At 39.0% G+C, this 23,558-nt stretch overlaps 1 protein-coding gene across 2 annotated transcripts in view; it reads right to left on the minus strand.

The window, feature by feature from the left end:
• The window catches only part of HACD1 (3-hydroxyacyl-CoA dehydratase 1), a 414,828-nt gene that overhangs the window by 136,774 nt on the left and 254,496 nt on the right, over positions 1–23,558 (minus strand). For both annotated transcript variants that reach the window (XM_044067543.1, XM_044067541.1), the window contains exon 5: positions 15,844–15,965. In XM_044067543.1, the coding sequence (XP_043923478.1) occupies positions 15,844–15,965 (122 nt within the window). The remainder of the gene's footprint in view (positions 1–15,843; positions 15,966–23,558) is intronic.

Here is a 23,558-nt window from a genome sequence, read left to right on the forward strand (position 1 = left end):
TATAGGCTAAAAAGGTACAAAAAAACAAAAGAACCAGACCAGTTTCGGCTATAAAAATGTAACTCTTTCTGTTCACTGTACCCTCAGACTAATTAAAGTTATTACATTGAGTAACAGCCTTTTCTTCTGAATACAACTTGACTGATCAAGTTTTAGTCTGTCAGGGTATGATAAATCATACAGTTAACATTTTTAGCTCTAAGGCCTAATTATCTTAAAACTTCCACAGCCAGGTAGCATATGTTTATGGCAATCCTCCAATCAGTCTGGTTTGTAGTGAAGTCAAATGATCCTGCATCTTTCTGTGAGCATTTATGCATTCATGCTTTTATGTAACTACCAACACAGCAAAACAAAAAAAAAGCTTGAAGGAACATTAAGGTGTTACTGCTCAATGCTAGGAGCCTAAATAAGAAACTCCACACCCTACAAGATCTGGAACTTCTCACTCTGGAAAATGTAGATATCTGTGCTATTACTGAGACTTGGTTTAAAGCTGCAGAAAATACTCCGCCAGTGCAAGGCTACAGTGCCTTCCACACATTTAGACCAGCAGCAGCACATAAAGGGAGCTAAAGGTAGAAGTGTCTCCATCTACTTTAGCACCAAGTACATTTCTAGCTTGGTTAAGCAGGGTGATGCCCTGGAGTTAATCCATGTCCAAGTGTCTATGGAGAAGCTCCTTACCATGTCCTAACCAAAATCAGAAAGAGCAACTCTCATAGAGACAAGAGCTCTCTGATTCAACTAAATAAGAAACTAAGAGGTTTAATAAAGTCCAACTAGGCCAATTATGAAGTCAGGATAGGCTCCCAGGCTAAGGACAATAACAAGGTCTTCTTCACCTGTGTTAGGAACCAACATTCAGCAATGTACAGAACTTGACATAAGTGGCACAACCTTCATAGACCAGGGTCACAGAGCAAATCTACTGGTTGATAAATTTAGCTCTAACTTTGTCCCCTATTCCCCACTAATCTCTACAAAATCCCTTCCAGCATATCCCCCAAACCACCAACAGGAAACTGGACCTGGCAGCACTCACTAAGGCCAGAAACAATGTTTCAATGTGCCCTACAATATCCACATTTGCCTCCTAAATAGCTTAATACATGGTCCAGCAGAATCCCTTGAAGCACTCTTCAGCTATAGCTTCAAAACAAGATACATGTCAGGTGAATGGAGGGCTGCAATGGTCATCTCTCTTCATAAGGGTGGACCATGAACTGATCCCCAGAAACTACAAACCCATTAGTCTGCTAACTAATATGCAAAGCCATGGAACAAATTATCATGGAAATGAGCAGCAAGAACATTGCCAACTTCCAGACACTACACCCACCCCAGTTTGACTTTGTTAAAGGAAGATCTTGCCTACTCAACTTCCTTGACTTCGTCAAGAGAGACACAAAGGCTAGGGATGAGGCGAAAGAGGTGCATACCACCTACCTTGACCTGGCCAAGGTGTTCAATACACTACCTCATTCAGGTATTATTGGCAAACTCTCAAACCTAGTCGCAAATCCCTACATAACTCACTGGGAGGCCAACTGGCTCACAAATTGGACCCAAGAAATCAGGATCGGTGAGACCACCTCCACCAGAAGACCTGTCACCAGTCGAGCACCCCAGGCCCTCTCCTCTTTAACATCTAGTTCTCAGAAGTCAAAGCTAATGGCAAAGGCCTCTGGCTCACTAAGTTTGCAGGTGTCTGTAAATTAGGAGTTATCATAGATTCCCCCATGACATCAGCATCCTACAAGTTGGTTTATCACAAACAAATGACTGGTGCCAAAGCCACGGATGAAAACTCAACATGAAGAAATGTGTTATACTGCCCTCTGGGAAATCATCCCCCCAAGCTAATTACACCATTGATAAAACACCCTTAACAGCTGACCTAGTAGTTAAGGATCTGTGAACATGACCTAGTAGTTAAGGATCTGTGAACATATGTAGACAGTAATCTGACCTTCAACCAATATGTAACCAATACAGTAATAAAAGCATTCTATGTCACCCAATTCATAAGCAAGAGTATGACATGCAGGTCCAAGGAAGTTAAGGTAACATTCTACTCAGCCCTTATCAGACCCATCAATGGGTATAATGCCCCTTTTGGCATGTACCTAACTAGGCACTTACAACAGTTGGAATGGTCTTAAAGGATCCTCATTAGAAGAATCCGAGGTATGAACATCCTGTCCTACACAGATTGCCTTAAGACCCTATCTCTGTACTCAGTCTCCTACAGCTGACTGATAATTGATCTATGCCTGGCATATAAGGGATCCTCATATCTGGCTCTAATGTATCTCTTTTACATGTGCAAATCAAAGAGCACAAGTAACACTTGATTCAGGGACCTGAACTTTGCCTGTAACTTAAATAGAACGTAATGGGCAGACCAATATGTGTCTCAAAGAGTCCCCGTACTATGGAATAAGTTCCCCATCAATTTGAAGCAGAGTTCATCTCTGACCCTATTCAAACAAATCCTTAATCATTGGATGGGGAAATTGCAAATTCACCCCTGGTCTAGCCTCCATATCACTGATGGACAGAGGTCTACAGTAAGTAAATTAATGCCCGACTAACATACCCCCCCATAACCCATCGCTACATCCTTATTAATATACCCCTACATAGAGGCATCTAAGGTACTCAGGGGACAAAACTGGGTTGGATTGCATGGCTAGGCTTATAAAGGCTCTGGTGGTCATTAGCCTAGTATAAACCTATGAACCTATAAAAAAGTAGGTGTAAAGGGACACTCACTCAGGTTTCCAAACAAATATTTTCCTTCCTCTATGCTCCCTTTATTTGGTCATGATTCATGGTGCTTTCCCTGTATTTTGACAAGTCTGAATTCACCGATGATTGAACCAGACAAAAAAATTGGTTAAAGCTTCAGCTCAATAAAACACACATAAAAACCTATTTTTTTCAAGGAGAATATGGAGCAAAAAGAAAAGCCCTGCAACAGTCTGAATAACTGCTGGAACAAAAATAGAAATTGCACTAGCAATGATTTCCTATGGGAAATGCAAGTTTTGCACTGGGCAAAATTTATCCAAAAGTTTAAACTCATTTTTTGGAATTCAACAAGGGATACCACAAGAGATAAGCTCTGAGGCAAGCAGCTAACCCCTCGCTACAACCATTTCCAATGCGATAGGCCCTCTGATCTTCCATGGTCAATGTGGTGGGTTGTCCCAGCAGCTGTGTTATATTATAATAAGGCATTTTGTTGAACAGATAATGCTAGTTAGGCATGCACTTTCCCCTGGAAATGCTTGTGTTAAGTGTTTTACTCAGATGAGCAATTCAGAGACTCATTCAACTGTGTAAAGCAGCACAACTGACCAAGGTAATTTACACAGCCAAAAGACAACAGTCACCCATTTAAGTAAATGAAAATTACTGCATTGCATATAAGTGGAGCAAAGTTAAGTGGCGCTGTAATGTGTGTGTGTGTGTGTGTGTGTGTGTGTGTGTGTGTGTGTGTGTGTGTGTGTGTGTGTGTGTGTGTGTGTGTGTGTGTGAGACTGTATTAGTCTGACTACATGTGTGCGAAAATAAATTAGGGGGTTGTCTCTGCAATCATGATGCATGGGTTGCCAGGAGTAATTACCATCAAATAGTTCTGTGTCTCACTGGCACTAATTACTGGTGATTCGGAGGCATGTAAATTAGCAGACAATGAGGTCTTACTCATCACAGCCAAAGCTGTCTCTGAACTGCATTTTACATGATCATGTAAAATGACCTGCCTGCTGTGGGTAGGTTACACAAGCTTTAGGGATCCTTTCTGAATCCCAGGGATTTACACTATTCTCAGGGGAGAGTAAGGAAAACATTGGCATACCAGAAGTAGAAAAGGTCAACTCTGGAAAACGTCCATTGTTGTCCATTAAGTAGCCTGTTACCTGAGGAGACTACCTTTAGCCTGAGTTATTACTGAGATTATCATCAGCAGCAGCCCCCTTTTTCACATTTTCTAAATGGGGTCGGGTTATCATGTTAACTGTTGCCATCTCTCTTGATTTAGTGCCACACTCCTGACTTCAACACTCATGTCTGACTGTCGCAGATCTTCTTTCACACAATCCATCCACCTCTTTTCTGGACATCCTCGTTCCCTCTTACCTTCTTTCTGTCTGTCCAAAATCTTCTTCACAAGATTGTCTTCTGCTTTTCTGCATTTGTCCGAACCACCATAATCTGTTCCCTTTGGATCTTTTCTGCAATTGGAGCTACTTTGGCTTCTGCTCTTATGTCCTCATTTTTTAATCTGTCCCACAGTGTGCATCCTACGACCCTTCTCAGGCACTTCATTTGCATTACCTCTAGCTTCTTCATCTGCTCTGCCTTTATTGCCCAGGTTTCTGTACCATACAGCAGTAATGGTTGCACCACTGTCTTGTACACCTTACTTTTCAGCTTCTTTGACATTCTTCTGTCATAGACTACACCCAAGACTCTATGCCATTTGGCTGCAGCCCCTCTGATTCTAGATTTGACCTCTTCATTCAGACTTCACTTCTCCTCAACCACCCCTCCCAGATACTTGAAGCTATTTATCTGTTCCACTATCTTCCCTTCTATCTCAATTTTCAGCTTCTTCTGATTTCCCCAATTTGCTGCCATTATCACTGCCTTATCTGTGCTTAGTTTCATCCCATGTGCCTTCAGTTTTGCATTTCATTCCATTTCCCCTGTCCTTTGCTGAGGTTTTTGATCAGAGTCTGCCTGTAATGCCACATCGTCTGCATACAGTAGCGTTGTTGATCTGTCCCCTCCAACCTGTTTGCTAATGTAGTCCATCACCAGTCTGAACAGCAGTGGGCTCAGTGCTGAACCCTTATGTATACCAACTCCCACTGGGAACCCTTCTGTGAGACTGAACACTGTTCGCACTTGAGTCATTGGGTCCTTGTACATAGTCTACACTAATTCTACCAATGTTTCTGGGACTTCAAACCATTGCAGTACTGCCCAGATCAGCTTTCTTGGGGCCTTGTCATATGTTAGGAATGCCCAGTTGGACGCCTTCCTCATCTCTAGCTTGGGGCAATTGTGCTACATCCTGATCTGAATCCGAACTGCTCATCCCCCATCTTACATTCTACTACTCTGCATATCCATTTATCAATCACGATCTCCAGAAGTTTCATGCAATGTGATAGGAGTCTGGGCAGCAGCACAGACTCTACATGGTGACCTATAGGGGGAAGAGTGGTACAGACCAACCACTTTGGGCATCTGCTGTGGTGCGCAGTATCCTTAAGATAGGAGAACATGGATCACAGACTGTGCACCGTGGCAGGGCTAGCCACTCAACTGTGTAAAATATGGCTCTAGGTGATTCTGTCATTACGGAGATGTAGCTTCACAAAAAGTAGAAAGACCAAAAGAGCAGATCTTTTTGCAACTGACTTACAGCACATGGCAGAAACAAGTGCAGGAATATAAAGTGTATCATCCCTCTTTTCTTCTGTCTCTTTCTTCTGCTTTCTTTCTTACCTGGAAAAGTGTATCTTCTACCTAGCCCCCCACTCCAATTATGCAAACTTTTGCTCCATTTCTTACTTTCTTATAGCCACCTGGAGACATCCACTCCCAAATCTGTTAAGTTACAACCTGTTGCAGGGAAGCAGATTGGGACAACATGCCACAGTTTCCCTTAACCTACAGAAAGTTTGATGCACACCATGTGTATGCATCTATTTTCTATAACTACTTTATCAAAGTTAACCAGCCAATCTACTACAGTGCAAGCACACCCAAATACACCCTAGCTGCATGGGGGTCCATTTGGAGTTCCAAAAAGCACAGATGTGCTCCTTGGCTGTGTACATTTTAAGTCCCAGATACTGTACCTTGGAGTATTCCCCTGACTCTCATGTACAACAGTGTCAGAGTTAGTATATATAATGGATGTGAGGAAGGTTCAAACCTCACACATCATATGGTATGGGGTCAAGGACTACATAAAATTTTAATATCCACTGTACCCCTTCTGCTTTATTTATTTATTTATTTTTTGTAATTGTAGGGTGCACAGTTAGTTACATTTCTGTCAATAGCAGCAGAGAGCCCAACTGCAGACAGCACACATACCTATGGTCTGTTTAACCAATAATCCAACGTGTCTTTGAAATATGAAACATTGAGAAGACACCAGAAACCCAGGAAGAATTCCCACATAAAAAGATTCAGTCATTATAAGTTCCACACTGAAATCACCATAGCCAAGAAACAAACTTGGGAAACAAGCACTGTGTTGCATGAAGAAGAATATGTTAGGAATTTAGTAGCTGAACCATTCTTAATCCACTAAAATGCCTTCACATGGCTTATATACTTGTAAGCATCCATGAACCCAGGAGATGAATCTACATGGAATACCATGGAAAGCTGTGATTATACTAAAGAAAGGAGTTAAAGAAAGTCTGTACTCCATGGTGGGATAAGATAGGCCTGAAAGGAGAATACAGCCTCAAAGCACAAGTGACTGTTGCTAAACAAAACAATTCTTGGGCTGAGTACAGATAAATGAATACAAGCCCCCTGGCAAAATTCAGCCGCACAGTGAAACTTCACACTTGTAGACGTTCCATTAACTAGTAAATATACATGAGGTGTAACAAGAGGGGCTGTCAGGCAGCATGAAGACAGACCATGCATGCACATGCCAGAAGATGGATTATAATCAGGATAAAGTAAACAAAACATGCACCTGGTAAATTCATAATCAATCTAAAACAGGGTTAACATTCTGTGGCAGTTCTAGCATGCAATCTCATCACTTATATGCAGCACTTCAAATCATATGTGATTGGTATGACAAAACATCCTTGAAAGTTATCAGCACTAACAGTGTAGTTTAAAGTGGATTAGGCAGCACATTCTGATACAGTAATCTCCAGTGATCTTCTGTATGTATATGACAGAAGGAAAAGTACCCTCTACAGAGATCAAGACTTTGAAAGAAATGCATAAGACACATTCCATGACCAAAACAGACATGTTCTTAGATGTCAGCCACTGAAACAAAACCCCTTCCTAAAGCATGCATCTTTAAAAAGATTTCAGGGAACCAGCTCCTGCAGATGAAAAGTGAGAGAGTATGAGAAAGTGACACAACCGGGCATGAAACTGATGCTGACAGCTTCAGCTAAAACAAAACTATTATAAAAGCAGTGCAAAGGCTCCAAAAGAACCATTAAAAACTTGCTCCTCTTGTTATTTCAAACTGCTTCTGGATTATTAGATCACCTATTGCATTGCTGAAATGTGCTCAAAAGGTGGTAGTCAAAACAATATGCAAATAAAGCAACAGGAAAACAAAAAGTAACTGATCTTACTGACAGCAGTGACAGGTCTGTCTAAATTGTCCTTGCTCACTCTGTTTGCACAGATGCTTTTTCATTCACAATGGCCAGCAGATACCTTAATGCATCAATGTTCTTATTCCTCTCTGTTTTACTGACACAAATAAAGCTCTTAAGAGAATTCTCTATTTCAACAAATCTACAGGCAGGTTCTTTTGTGCATCCATCACTCTTTTAATGTAGATGTTTTGTCATATTGTTGCATTTTAGCTTTGCCAAATATGGTTGCAATGCATGAAGAATCATTATTATACTAAAAAAACTGTTGTTTTTCTTTCGGCTTTTCCCAGTTAGGGGTTGCCACAGCAAAACTCCGGTCCGCTAATGATTGGCAGTCGATTTTTATGGTGCCAAGGTGCCAGCCCGACGCCCAGACTTCAGCGAAGGCACACCCATTCACGCATGTCTTTCAAATGCCACTCAACCATGGGAAGGACATGCAGACTACACACAGAAGGCGCTCCAGCCAAGAATCGAACGGGAGACCCTCTTGCTGTGAGGCGACAATGCTACCGCTGCACTAAATTAAAAAACAACCCTATTATAGAAAGGTTCACAATGCCTGGTATAAGATATTTTGGCTGTAAGAACTTCATAATAACAAACTTTAGCAGTGGTCAACAGTAGTCATTTGCTTACAGAAATTACTGCAAGAGTTTAAATGTACCAGAAATTTTAGTCAGTGTAATTACTTCTAATCAAAATACAACAAATTTTAATAGATAAATCATTATAGAACAGCAAAATCAACAAAGTAAAATGGAAATAGAAAAAAAAAAAAAAAAGAGTAAAAAAATTCTAACGGCAAATCAGATTATTCCACGCAGTGTAAACTGCTGTGATATACATTTCTGTAAAGTTCAGTTCTTTAAAGAGCCAATAAAATACATACCAGTTATAATGAAATATCTGAAAGTGTCTTATTTAACCCTACTAACCCAGGCAATTATAAGCCCATCAGCCTAACTAGCCTGATCTGCAAGGCCATGGAACGCATTATCATGGACCTTATAAACAAGGACATTGGCAATCTCTAAATACTTGACCGCACACAGTTTGGTTTTGTCAAAGGGAAATCATGCCTGTTAAACGTGGTTGACTTCTGTGAACAGTCACCAAAGCCATGGATGGGGCGGATGATGGTGCGCACTGCTTACCTTGACCTAGCCTAAGCCTTCAACACTATTCCCACTCAGGCATAATAGATAAACTTTCCCAGCTAGGCATCAACCCGTATGTTACCAGATGGGAAGCTAACTGGCTCCCTGATAGAACCCACTCAGTCAAAATAGGGGAAGCCACCTCTAGTAGTAGACCAGTGATGAGCAGCATACCCCAAGGATCAGTCTTGGGGCTTCTACTGTTTGGGAAATACTTTTCTGAGGTGCAAGCCAAAACCAGTGGTCTGTGGCTGGCCAAGCTTGCAGATGACTGCAAGGTGGGTGCTGTCTTAAATTCCCATAGTGACATCTTCCAAGACGGCCTTATCCAAACTAATGACTGGTGCCAAAAGCATGGCCTCAAACTGAATGCCAAGAAATGCATTATTATCCCCTTTGAGGAAAATGGTGCCCCCACTAATTATCACATTAATAACAACATGCTAAGTACACAACCATTCATGAGTGGCTTGGGCACCCAAGTTGATAGCAAACTGACTGTTGCCTCTGTTGTACAGAAGGCTTTCTACATCGCCCACCTCATATGTAAGGGTATTTCATCCAGGAACAAGGAGGTCATAACATCCCTGTACTCCTCCCTTATCAAACCCATTATCAAATACAATGCCCCCTTCAGCATGTACCTTACCAAGCACATGCAGCAGCTGGAGAGACCACAAAGGTTCTTGACCAGGAAAATCCAGGGTCTCAAACATCTATCCTATACAATTCAATGCCAGCAAAAACAAACTTTTGTAGAAACAAACAAAAACAGGTACCGGACCACTGGATAAAGAAACTCCAAAGATTTATTAGAATGTAAAGTGCTTTTCATCTTCCGTATTAGGAAGACTTCTTCAGACCTGATACGGAAGATGAAAAGCACTTTACATTCTAATAAATATTTGGAGTTTCTTTATCCAGTGGTCCAGTACCTGTTTTTATCTATCCTATACAGATAGGCTAAAAGCCCTGTCCCTCTACTTAGTCTCATACAGAGTCAAACTCCACTCGTGCAACCTACATGCAACGCCTCAACCTGGTTTGTGACATTAATAGAACTTGGTGGGATAGATTTGTGTCCCAAACACTTCCCCATCTGTGGAACAGGCTCCCTCTCCATGTCAAGCAGAGTACCTCACTAGCCCTCTTTAAGAGGAACCTGGACAACTGGATGGGAAACAAAAAATATATCCCTGGGATGTGGGATCCCGCCTGTGTTCCTGCTGGAGAGGGGAAACAGGTGCTGAGTTTGTGGGAACATGGGCAAATTCTTGGCTAGGCTTATAAGGGCCTCCGGGCCAATAGCCAAGTATCATCCTATGAACCTATGAACTCCATGTATTACAAAATATCCTGACTGGGTAGGTGATCTATATGCTATGTCACTATAAGTACTACTTTGTAACATTAAAGGATGGAAATATCCAGTCAAGAGATCCCAGTTTTATATATTAAAGCATATCTCCTACACAATGCATTTTTAAAGAAAATATACCTGGATGATAATAATGAACATCAGAAGTTTAAAAACTGTATACCAAATATATATTGTTCATTCTGTCTAGGTGGTAGGTGACAAGAAGTAATCATTCTTTGCTTCCCCAAAGGAGTGTCTTTTGTATATTACTCCATAGTAGGCAGAAAGCTAAATAGGATGCATTCTTTTTCAAAGCTTGCATTAGTCATGCTGCCTGACCTTAGTAAATGTTTACATCTCTCCATCTCTCCACAGATAAACCAAGTATTGCTAAGTATCATCTGTGAAACTTGATAACAAATCATGATGTTTTGTCTCTTGGGACATTCTCTGTCTTTACCCAACTTCTGTTCTAAATACACTAACAATTAAACAAAAAACCTTGAGAATGTGTTGTATAGACCACTTTATGCCATAGCAGTAGACAACAGAGCATTCAGCAAAATTGTTCTTGCAGCCTGGAAACAAATGTCCACAAAAGATTCTGCAATACCGACAGTCGAACTAAATTCAGAGATACCCTCAAAAAGCACCACCAGGAGGATAGCGACTGTATGTGCTTTGATACCCAACGACAGCTAATAAACACAGTGTTACAGCACAAAATGGTATCCTATCAGCATGTACTTAACTATTAACACTATTTTAAACTATTACTGTTGATAATTTAAACTTATTTCACATATGTAAGTAATCATCATTCACTAATGTTTACTATTAATAGTTTGACTTGACGAGTTATTAAACCTCTTGGAACCTAAACAAATACTCAATAAACTGTGAAACATTCTAACAACTATTTTTATTAATAGCCTAACAATTTGTTGCTACTAACACATTCTTACATTAGAACCCACTCTCCAAAACATCCAACCCACATATCTCATTAGGTTAGACACTAATTATGGTCAGGCCTTGCCGCTATATGCATATACCTAAAGATTTCATTATAACCACTTTTACTACTTTTTTCATTTATACCTGCATTTTAACTAAACTTTCTTACAACATCCGTCCTCTGTTTTGACTTGATAATTTAATTCCATTAACAACATAATGTCCAAAATGCATGCAGCACCTCATACAAGTGAATCGGTACTTGAGGCCCAAATGGAAGGTAATTTCCAAGATGCAAGCAACACCTCGTACACATGAATCAGTACTTGGGGACTGAACGGAAGGTAATGTCCAAGATGCATGCAGCATCTTGTACACATGAATCAGTACTTGGGGCCCAAATGGAAGGTAATGTCCAAGATGCATGCAGCACCTCATACATGTGAATCAGTACTTGGGGCCTGAATGAAAGGTAATGTCCAAGATGCATGCAGCACCTCATACACATGAATCAGTACTTGGGGCCCAAATGGAAGGTAATGTCCAAGATGCATGCAGTATCTCATACACGTGAATCAGTCCTTGGGGCCCGAATGAAAGGTAATGTCCAAGATTCATGCAGCATCTCATACACGTGAATCAGTACTTGGGGGCCAAATGGAAGGTAATATCCAAGATGCATGCAGCATCTTATACACGTGAATCAGTCCTTGGGGCCCGAATGAAAGGGAATGTCCAAGATGCATGCAGCATCTTATACACGTGAATCAGTACTTGGGGTCCAAATGGAAGGTAATGTCCAAGATGCATGCAGCACCTCATACAAGTGAATCAGTACTTGGGGACCAAATGGAAGAGATGAAGTCAGTGAGAAAAGAAGAGCAGTATTGCTGGAACTGAATTCATCCTCAAATCTTGGTGAGTAAATTCATGTGGTGGACCCTGAGTTCACAAAATCTCACCAAGACGACACTGACACATAGACTGTATCTTATATAACATATATCATGGAGTACGGCAGGTTAAAAATAAAAAAGAAAGCTGGGCTCGCAGGTCCTACGATACAAAAAGTGCCCAAACCTGATATATGCACTGGTGGCAGGACTGGAAAAAAAGGCAGTGTAGAGTCTTCAGGATATGAAAACATTCCTACAACAGAGTTAGGCCAGGCTCAGGGAGAAGGTGCACCCCCCCCCCTTTATAGAAGGAAGAATTAGTCCACAAAAAAAACACAAAAATTGACAAGGCAAAATTTGATCCATAAAGATGAAAAGTTTACTATTAAGGATACAGAATTATGTATTGTTACTATTGTGCAAGAAGCCCAGAAATTCCAGATAGGAGATATTTACAGAAGGAAGCAATTCTGGGCACATTGTGGGTGCTGCGAAGAGCAGTCTTGGCTAACATCAAAGAATGAAATAATACTAGTTTCATGAACTGTAACTGTACCTTGACTTGGGAATGAAGTCCGTTTCTGTCATGCTATTAGAAACCCAAACAGACTTGGAGAAATTACAAAGGGTGAATCAGTACTCCAACTAACTGAAAGTTTTTTTTTTCCATTTAATGTTCTGTATGCAAGAAACACCTCTAAAGGTTAAATCAGTGCAACTGTTTATTTCTTTACTTATTCATTGTTTGATTACTGGGTAGATGGGTTGGTACAGCACCTATTCTCAACTATTTGGCAATAGAAGTGGCAACAAACAATTCATAAGCACATTGCAAACTAAAATTGAAAACCAAAATTAAAGTGAAAATATATTTTTAAGGAAAATAAGTTGACAAATGTAATGAGCATACAGTATAAACACATATACTTTAGCCATTATAACATTCCCATATTGCATAGAGGTAGTCACATATCATTAAAGAGTATGTCCTAAACTGAAATCATAGTATCCAACATTTCTAAAACAAGCACATTTATGCATGATTAAGGTGTCCCTTAGACTTTTTTCTTAAAAAGCAAAAGGTAGTCTGAAGTTGTAAGTGCTTTTGTTAGATAGTTCCTTATGGTAGGCACAACGTTATAGAATTATTTTTTTCTCATATAGTTAGTGAAAAGTGTATCTAATAATCTTGATTGGAATCAGGCTTGTCGTCTTGATAGTGATGTTATATTTAAGGGCAATTCTAGGATGAGGCAAAGGGAGGAATTCATAAAGGTCGCTATGGTATGTACACTATGTGTACACGTTGCAGTAACATGTTTGAATTCAGAAACAGCCCTCACATGGCACATGACTGTGTTCTGACAAGAAGAGGCGCAGCACCATGTAAAGCTGGCTCTGGAGCTATGCTGAATGCCAATGAGGCAGGCCTGGGGAGAGGCATATGCTAATTACTCACAGAAAGAATTATCATGGAAGTAATTAGCAATGATATAGGAAACCTTAACACCACACCCAACTCAATTTAGTCATGTCTACTGAACCTAGTGGTCTTCTTTGAAAACATTACCAAGGCAATGGATGAGGGCAAAATGGTGCATACTGCCTACCTCAACCTGGCTAAGGCATGTGATACAATACCCCACTTGGGCATTATAAACAAACTCATGGAATGAGGCATTAGCCCATATTTGTTTTCTCTGGATAGCCAGCTGACTCTCAGACAGGACCCAGGAAGTTAGGATAGGGATGATCACCTCCATAATGAGGCCAGTCATTAGTTGAGTCCCTGAGGGCTCTGTGCTGAGTCCACTCCTTTTTTGGCATTTATTCTTGGATGTCAAAGCCAATGTCAAAGGCCTCTAGCTGACCAAGTTTGCAGATGACTGCAAACTAGGAGACATAGACTCCCCCATGGCACTAATATCCTACAGGAAGGACCAACACCGACAAATAACTGGTGTCAAAGCCATGGCTTAAAACTCAGTACCAAGAAATGCATACTAGTACCCTTTGAGAAGTCAGTCACCTTAGGAAACTGCCTCATTGATAATATGTCCTAAGAGTGGACCCAGTAGTAAGGGATTTAGGAATGTATGTGGATTGCAACCTATTTTTTGACCAACATGTATCTAAGGTAATAAGGAAATCATTCTATGCTGCTCAACATATAAGCAAGGACATAGCATCCAGATCCAAGAGGTCATCATTCCTCTGTATTCAGCCCTTGTCAGACCCATTATTGAGTACAATTGCACCTTCAGTATGTACCTAGCCAAGCACATGCAGCAACTGAAATATCCACAGAGGTTCCTCACAAAAAGAATACAGGCTGTTAACAACATGTCACATGCAGATCGCTTCAAAGTCCTATGTCTATCCTCAGTTTCGTACCAACTGTTGAGGGGCAACCTGTGCCTGGCATACAAGGCATACTTGGATCCCACTCTGGTGGACCTTTTGCACATCCGCAAAACCAACAGTATCAGACCAACTTGATCTAGGGACTTGAACTTTGCTTGCAACATTAATAGGACATGCTAGAAGAACAGTTATGTGTCTCAGAGAATTCCCATCCTCTGGAACAGGCTTCTCAGCTTTGTGAAGCAGAGTTCTTTCCTAACCCTATTAAAGCGTAACCTGGACCAGTGTATAGAAAATCAGAAATTCCCCCATGTCTAGTAGCTATGTCTTTAATGGACAGAGGCAGTCTGTAAATCAAACCCTGCTTTATATATGCCCCTTAAAATAACCTCTAAGGCTCAAAAATGTCTGGGTTACATTTGGGATGCATGGCTAGGCTTATAAAGGCTCCTGTGGTCATTAACCTGGTATACAGCTATGAACCAATGGATCTATGACATCACAGAAGACTGAACCCACAATGCTTCACTACCTAAATGAAGGCATAGGCTACTGTTTTTCCTTGCTAGATGCATCAGTGGAGTGTCTTGCTTCCTAGAAAGACAAGTTGTCTACTAGGTCTTGCAGGTGGAACTCCTGCATTAAAAAGTAATATATGGGAAGACATAGTTGTGAAACCACAATATAAGTGAGAAGCTGATCTTCTGAAGAACTAACTCTTTTGATTACCCATAATACTTTGCATATGTATGTAAATCATTGCCCAGTACCTGCCATGACATTGCTTGTGGGTGTTGTTATAGAGAAAAACTGAGTAAACGATGAAACTAAAGAGTCAAAAAGAATGCTACGAATTTTGTTTTTTGCAGAAGCACTTGCACCTTCAACATGAGCAGCATAAGTGGAAATGAAGTTAAATGTAAAACATAGAGGCTTCAGTGTGTGATCGTATACTTTAAAGAAAGCAGTCATTTTAGAAAATGTTTTGATATTTTACTACTACTAAAAGTTGCAAGTAGAAGCAAACCTAACATTTAAAGGGCAGTTTGTCTCCTTCAGGGAGCTAGGTGTTACATTCTGCACTGACAGGAATGCATCATATGCCAAAACCTATTCTATCAGAGATTGTTGGAGGAGAAAAGGCCCTGTATTGTACAGTTCTGTCAGCTAAATTGATATAGATAGTATTTTATGGGTCTTGCCAAAGTGAAGTCATTTAGAGGAGAAAATTATTTTAGCAACAGCCACAACAATAGAAAACAGTCACAAATGCATTTAGCTGCAGTGTAAACCTAGTCTCATAAATTTAATCATCAGGCATTCTAATCCAACCTACAAAAGGTCCGGACAAACACAGATGATAAAGACCAAAATAAGGAAGAGATGGGCCCTCCCCAAAGGACCATGCACCTCTACTTAGTGAAAACATCTTTAATTAGAAATTACTCCATTACAAAAAAGAAATCTGTACACTGCATGACGTAAAGGGAATACTACTGTAAGAGAAAATTGTTAGCAATCAGAATGTTACAATCACGTGAGAACCTAAATGTTAAAATCACATGTTCTTTCTTCTCACTGCATGTAAAGCAATTAGCATTTGTCTGGTGTAACTCACTCATGCACTGTCTTTGGGGTGAAGGCACAGCACACATGCATGGATTAACATGCACAGAACTTAGCTTAGTTGCACTAGAAACTGTCTGCACCTGGCCCATTTAATGAAGTATGGCAAATGGTTCAGCAGATTGAATGTGTAGTAGGAATATCGGGTTATCTCAGTCACTGTCCACACAACCAGGAAAATAATGACACTTGTCTCATTCTGGATCTAGAAAAGCACAGAGGAATAGTAATGTTATTGTAGGGGAACCAAAACTGTCCTTTAAAAGTAAAACAGGGTCAAATTAACTCTGATCTTTTTCATGAAGTTGAAAATAGCAAATATGCACAAATAATATCACAGTAGTACAGAAAATAGAAATGGCAAGCTTTTATAAGATAACTAATTTGGCATTATGTGCCATATTATACATATTAAGGAGGGTAACTTATTTTTTGTTCTAGTTTACAATATTTGCAGCATTCAGCATATCCAGTGCTTTTATTTTTTTCTATACTTTAAACATAGCATAATTTGTTTGCATTCCTCTGTTAATTTAACATAAGATAAATACACATAAACCATGAGTTAAACACAGTGACATAGACAGTGACATTGCATAGAGAGCCAGTACTTGGAAAAATTCCAGGGAAAAGCCAGCTCTGTGTTTAGAGTTGGCAGCACAGTACAGCTACAGACGCGATGCACTACTAGTCAGTAGCATAATAGTTAGCCATCAGTATCAGTGACTCAAGAGGTACCAGACAGCTTTGATACTGCAAGATCACACTAGGCATTTGGATTATTTTTTTCTAATACTGACACTAAAGTGTAAGGGAGGTGTACTTCATTTCTGAGAGGATTACGTGTGAAACCAAGGTCACATTTACATGAGCTGGTGGTAGCTCAGGTGGATGTAAATAATCCCACATCACTTAGTGAAATTGTATGTGGAATATACTTTCACTGTCTCATAACTTACTATACAATAATTCCTCACAGCTTGATTCCAATAAATACCATAATGTACCAAGCAATATTGTATATATTGTGTAAATATTCTTATTTCTACAGACATATTTTCCATATGCAGTTTACATTTCTCTGAACCATTTGCTCTGTTGTCTCTTTCACCTTACATATACTGCACAGCCTTTTTCTTGTGTTTTATATTTCACTTATGATTTTTACTGGCAACTTATCTAACAATAACTTCCATAAAGCTCTGTATCCTCAAACACATTTTAAGACCTTTATTGTCTTTTATTTTTATTATTTTTTGTTTTTTGCTCATCTGACCCTCTCTCTTGTTGAATAAATAATTTTCAGTTATTATTTTTCATACAATTTCTTTCTTTATTTACAAATTTCCTCCACTTCTATTTTCCACAATTTAATTTTACCAACATGCTGTTATATTTCACAATTTTCCCACATCCTTCTTTTTTCTTTAATCCTCAACTCTTCCTGTGCATCATTATATTTCTTATAAAATGACTTACTGATTATTTCTCTTTCCCCTGCTTCATATTTAATACCCAAAAATAAATACATAGAAGCTACAAAAACAGCAAGATTCACTAAACTCGGTTTACCATTGTCTTATATATTATATACAACCCACTTTTGAAGGGGTTTAACCTTGATTCTTCATGCTACACCACAAATAATTTGTAACAACTCTTTATTTAAATTCATCAGAAATGTTTACTTCTCCCACATAAGCTAGTTTCCCCAAAGTATACAAGTTTATCATATACACGTTTCCCTTTTTTAATTTCTCCAGGTCTTTTGGGTTTCTAATACCATGACAGGAATGGACCCCATTCCTAAGTCAAAGTATGATTAAAGTTTATGAAATTAGTATTGCTTCAATCTTTCATGTTAGTCAGAAGTGCTCTTCTCAGCACCCGCAATGTGCCCACTAATGGCTCCTTCTGCAATTCATATGGAGTTACATGTATCGTTAACATATCTAAGTAAGATTGCAAATTCTTTTTTATAAGACCCGTTGCTCCAACTACTATTGGAACTGTCTGAGTAATCTACTACCACATTGCCCTCATTTCTGCCTGCAAACCCTGGTATTTTATGACTTTGTGTCTGTATGTAAGACACTGTACTCACTGGGTGTAGCAATTTCAATGATCAATGCTACTTTTGTCTTCTTTTCATGGACTACTATAGCTGGTTTTCTCCCATCTATTTTTTGAACTGTTGGTAATGGGGGATCCCATGTGGTATAAATTCTTCATTTTATATAATGCATTGTGGCTCCTGTTTCCAGTGTTTTTCAGCTACTTCAGTATTACAATGTCTGCACAATCCCCAATACAACAGTCATGCTACATTATTATGTCTTTCAGTATACAGTCCTTCTGCCATCAGTATATTATAACCAGCAACAATATGTGCGACTGTTTACTTTTGTCTGTTTCTCCCACATGTTCAACAGCCTTTGTAAACCAACGTGCATGTAGTCCGCTATCTTGGGCCGCCAATATTAACCTTTCATCTTTTGGTTTAAATTCACCTCTCCTTAATCATTCCTGTGTTCAGTCTTGATCAACATGAGGTTGTTCCAAGAGTTTTCTATACTTGCATCTGTATTTATGCATTTTCCACATTTCTTGCCTTCTCATCTGGTCCTTCATCTTATATTCTTTCTTTTGTTTTTTCACATTCAGTTGCTTCTTGATTTTTATCTACTTCTGGTTTGATTTCCATTCCTGCTTGACACCAACATGCTTCTACTAAGCTAAGTAGGGAAGTCATCTTAGACTTATTCTCCTCATGTTTCAAAACTTTAACTACATTTGGGTCTTGTGAATCAGCAGATATGTATGTAGTCCCACAACTACATATATATATATATATATATATATATATATATATACGCAGTCATTTTCGAGGAGACGCAAACATCCTTCAGAACAGAGAATATATAGTGTTGGTGTACACTGCTTTTTCTAAATCATTTGATGAGCATGAAGCATCCTTCTTATTTTCCTGTCTAACCTATCCAACACCTTTTATGGCCAGTCAGTCACTCAAAAACTGTAAGTTAGGACAGGAAGAGCAAACTGGTTTATAGCTTCAACTTTGTTCCTATATATCAATGCTGTTTTCAGTATTAATTTTAGTCTTCTAAAATATTCCTTACTAAGTTTTATTCACATTTGTTCATGTCCTTCATCAGTTCTCAAATATTTATACACTGCCTCCTGCTCAAGTTTTTGTATCATATTGCTGTCCTAAACTGATATTTTCTTGGTGTTGCAGCTTTCCTGCTTTAAATGTTGCTTTTGCACATTTATCAAGACCAAATGACATTCTTATATCATATGAAAAAGTTTTGACCACTTGCAGTTGTGCTTTCAGTTCCTCACCTGATGAACTATACAGTTTTAAATCATCTACAAAAAGAAGATGAGAAGTCTTTACACTTTGTTGTTTTCTGGAAGCCAAATTATAGCCATGACCTAATCTGTTAAGTAGGCAGCTAAATGGGTTAAGGGAAAGACAAAAGAGCAGCAGTGGCAGAGAGTCACCCTGGAATATCCCTGGAATAATAATTTGTCTTTTATCATGGCTTAACTGCAAAGTGGTTTGCTACTGTGTCATGGTCACTGTAATGCAACCAATCAGTGTAGGATGTATCTTTTATATTTTAAGCACTCTTTTATCCATGAATGTGGGATACTGCCAAATGCTTTTTTGCAGTCTATGTATGCCATACTTCGATTCTACCCCTTTTTGCAGTTCTCCATTATGACTTTATTTAACAACAAATCATCCTTTGTTCCCTATGACTTTCTTTTTTTACCACTTTGTTCTATTGCCATGATTAAGTTTTCTTCTAAATGACTATAAACTTTGTTAGCATCAGTTCTAGTGTATAGTTTATATATCATTGGAAGGCAGGGTATTGGTCTATGGTATTTAGGATAGCTTGCAGGTTCACTTAAATAGGAGCATTGTTTTTTTCCTGTTGTTAACCAGGCTGGTGTCTGTTTGGGGTTCACATTTAAATAGATCTTACTCATGGCTAAATCGTTATGTAAAGATGTTAATGCTTTTCACCAGAAGTTAGATACTGCATCTGGCCATGGGGCATTTCTTAACTTCGTTTCAATCTCTCTTATGTCATCCCATTTCATATCCTGTATATTTGAACTTCTTATTCTTTCTTTTACTTCTTCTATCCATTTAGCATCTTTGTTATGCTCCACAGGATCCTCATAGATATTTTACCAACATGTATCTATTTCTTCTTTTTTCGTGGTGTTTCAATTCCTTTTGCCTTGTTTCCCAATTCTCTATCATTTTTGCCGGGGTCATCAATAAATTGCTTATTTTGTACTTTTTCTTTATATGTATCTGTATATCTTCTAAGTTTTTCTGCCTGTGCTGATATTTTTAGTTTATTATTTGTGATAGTGCACATATATCCTGATCTGTTCTGATACTGTGCATTATATTTATCACTTCTATCTTTCTGAGTATTTTTTTTATCTGTTCCCTCTTCTATACTCTTCTAACAATGACACCTCTTGTCTTAATTGCTTTACAGTTTTTTCTATTCAATACTTCTGTGATGGCATTTGATTTCTCCCCTTTCTTTTGCGGTAAGACTTTATCTGTTATTAAGTTAGCTGCACAGTAATGCATCCTATTTATTCTGTTGTATCACATGAATCTCTATGAACAGTGTGATGCCCACGCACTGGCCCAGCAATCAAGGAGCCTCAATCCTCACCACTAACACCAGTGAGGGGCGTCCATATTAGGGGAAAGGATAATAAATACACACACAGTCAAGTACAATTTCCCTTAAGAGCACACATAGATCACAGTCAGTCTGGGGCTGGTTTCTCCCTTTCTCTCCAGGTCCCCTATAAGACTCCCCACTGGCACAGCTATAGGGTCCAGATCTCAGCCTAGTGGGCAAGTTACAACTTCCAGCACCCTCTCTGTCCAACCAGTGCTTCATGTCCCTGCTCAAGTAGCTGACACACACAAACGTTGCGATAAGAGTTATATACACCCACACAGACACTCCTGGGGACGGCTGGCATAGGTTCTCCAGCTGTGTCCCTTTTACCCAAACTATACAATAGTACCAGCTGCCACCACCCATTAATATCAGTTACTGAAAGGACCTTCTGAAAGGGTGTCCAATTATTACTGTGCAATATTGTTATCCAAATGGTAAGTGTGACTGAACAGCCAAGGCTTATTAGAGTGACTTGATACAGTATCACTATATACATGCAATGTACTCTAGAGCTTAAATTAACTCTACATAAAACAGCCACAGTTGAAAGGTTTAAAAATATTTGATAATAAATAATAAAAACACAAGGCAATACTTCTTACTACACAATGCTAGTCAAGAGTTCAGAGATCACATGAAAATGCTTAAAATAACACAGTAGAATAGCTCTGACATCAACACAGAAAAACACTTAGTCAAATCTTTCTATTCCCTAGCTATTTCTAAGAAAAACACAGTTCTAAAATAAACTTACATTGGCAGAGTGCTGGTGAGTTGGCTGCTCTCAAGACAAATGCTCAGAGCTCTCTCATTCTCTTTCTTTAAATTGATAACACAGAGCTGTTTCACATGACATTATTCTTCACACTTCTCTGGTGTTCCCAGGCAAACAGAAACTATATTTACATTCTTTACACCTGGTCAGAAACCACAGCAATAAAGGACATTTATACATGCAAATTCTAGCCATTAACTCTGCTCTTGAAACAATAGGCAGGATGCCTCCCTCTAGTCATATCGGCTTGGAATTTTGACATCAAAGACAGTCATAAAATGGTTGACTTACCTTTCTTACAGCAGAGTGCACTGTTGTTACATTTTTGCAGTTCAATATCCAATGCAGTCTTTTTACATTTAAGAGAACAAGCCTGTGGCTTACATTAATATTTACAAATGACAGAATTATCTACAGAATTCTATCTGGCTAAGCTGGCAGCCTTTACCTATATTCACACATCTCCACCCCTGGAGAACTCAAGCTAGTTTTTCAAGTGACCCTTGGGAAACGATGCTGTAGAGGGTTAGGTCTATCTGAGTATACCTTACCCAATTTCCCTGTCTCGAGAGTCCATCTGCATTGGCATTGCTAATCCCACTGTGGTGCTGCACTGACATATCATAGGCTTGCAACCCTAGGTTCCATCTTAGCAACTTGGCATTTTGACAGTATGAAAAAGTTATAAACTCCAAATACCAAAATAAAGTGACAGGAGAAATAAAATAGGAGTCAAAGTTGCAAGCAAAAACCCCAGTCACTCACAGCTGCAGGCAATAAAAGTCTCCTGATTTTAAACACAAATCCAGTGTAGAGTCAAATCCAGTAAAAACTTGTAGCTGCAGGCAATAAAAGTCTCCAGTTTGTAAACACAAACCCAGTGTAGAGTCAAATCCAGCAGAAAATAATGATCCAAAGGTAAAGTAATATCAAAGATTTAATAAAAAGTGAGCGCTATCGCAGTACACCTGACCACTTCATCAGACTTTATAAGTGCATACAATACAGCAAGCTGTTTAAATACTATGGTTAACTAATTACAACTTTAAGCAGTATGTTCATTAAGAATTAAAACTGCATACACACACAAAAAACACAATAATAATAAACACTCTAAAACACAGGGTTAAATTCAAATTCTTTTCAGTGTTTAAGTGCACGTGCTTTTAAGAAAGGTTTAAGGGAAACTTTAATATTTAAACCAGGTAGTTTGTCTGCTTTAAAGAACATTATCCATCTTTGTTCATTTGCTTCTGTAATGTTCTTTATGTCCCCTCCTCTCATGTTCTCAAGTATAACTTCCAGAACAAAAAATTTAAAGACATGTTCATTCTCCTTTTCCATGACATGTTGTGCTAATGCCCTTTCTGACTTCTTGTTTTTAATATCCCTTAAGTGTTCCAATATTCTTTCTTTAAGGCTACGATTCGTCTTACCTATATAAAAAACATAGCATACAGTACAAAAACTAAAATAAATAATGTTTCTCGTTGTGCAGTCTGCATAAAAATTAAATTCTATCCTTACATCTAGTTGGTGGTATGTAAAGTGACTGCCACTAAATATGTGTTTACATGCTAGGCAATTTCAACAGGAATATGTGCCTACCCTCTCAGAATATATAAATCTCTTATCACTGTTGGCCTTATAACACAAATGACTCTTCTGTGACTTGACATTAATAAAAAAAAACTTGATTGGGTTGTTAATTCATCCTTCAATTCATCTATAGTACTCAAAATATTTCAATTTCTCTTTATTATAGTGCAGAAAGTGCCTATGTCATTGGAACATGGTAATGTTACTCTGAGAGAGTTGTTACTAGTACAATTATCTGTTTCTAACCTCTTATTATTTTCTTGTGTTTCTTCATGTTCACCATAATATAGGTTCATAGGTTCATAGGTAATTACTAGGCTATCTGCCCATGGGCATTTATAAGCCTAGCCACAGAGTGATGGCTTTCGCCTCCCCATTAGATTAGTAACATGGGCCTCTGTCAACAGGGCTCCTGAAGTGATGCCAGAGTAGAACTTACGATTACCCATCCACTCATCAAGATTTCTCTTGAAGAGGGTCAGAGAGGAGCTCTGTCGAATATGGATTGGGATTCTATTCCAGAGTGAGGGGAGTCGCTGGGACAGGAATCTATCCCTCCAGCATGACCTGTTTATTGTTGTACATAGGTTCAAGTCACTAGAATGAGTGGTTCTGAAGGATCTCATTTTTTTTGAGGTGAAGCATGTCCATTAGTTCAGGGTTTGACATG

Source organism: Protopterus annectens, chromosome 3.part1 (assembly GCF_019279795.1).
Source record: "Protopterus annectens isolate FY-2018-M chromosome 3.part1, PAN1.0, whole genome shotgun sequence".
Taxonomy (NCBI): domain Eukaryota; kingdom Metazoa; phylum Chordata; order Ceratodontiformes; family Protopteridae; genus Protopterus; species Protopterus annectens.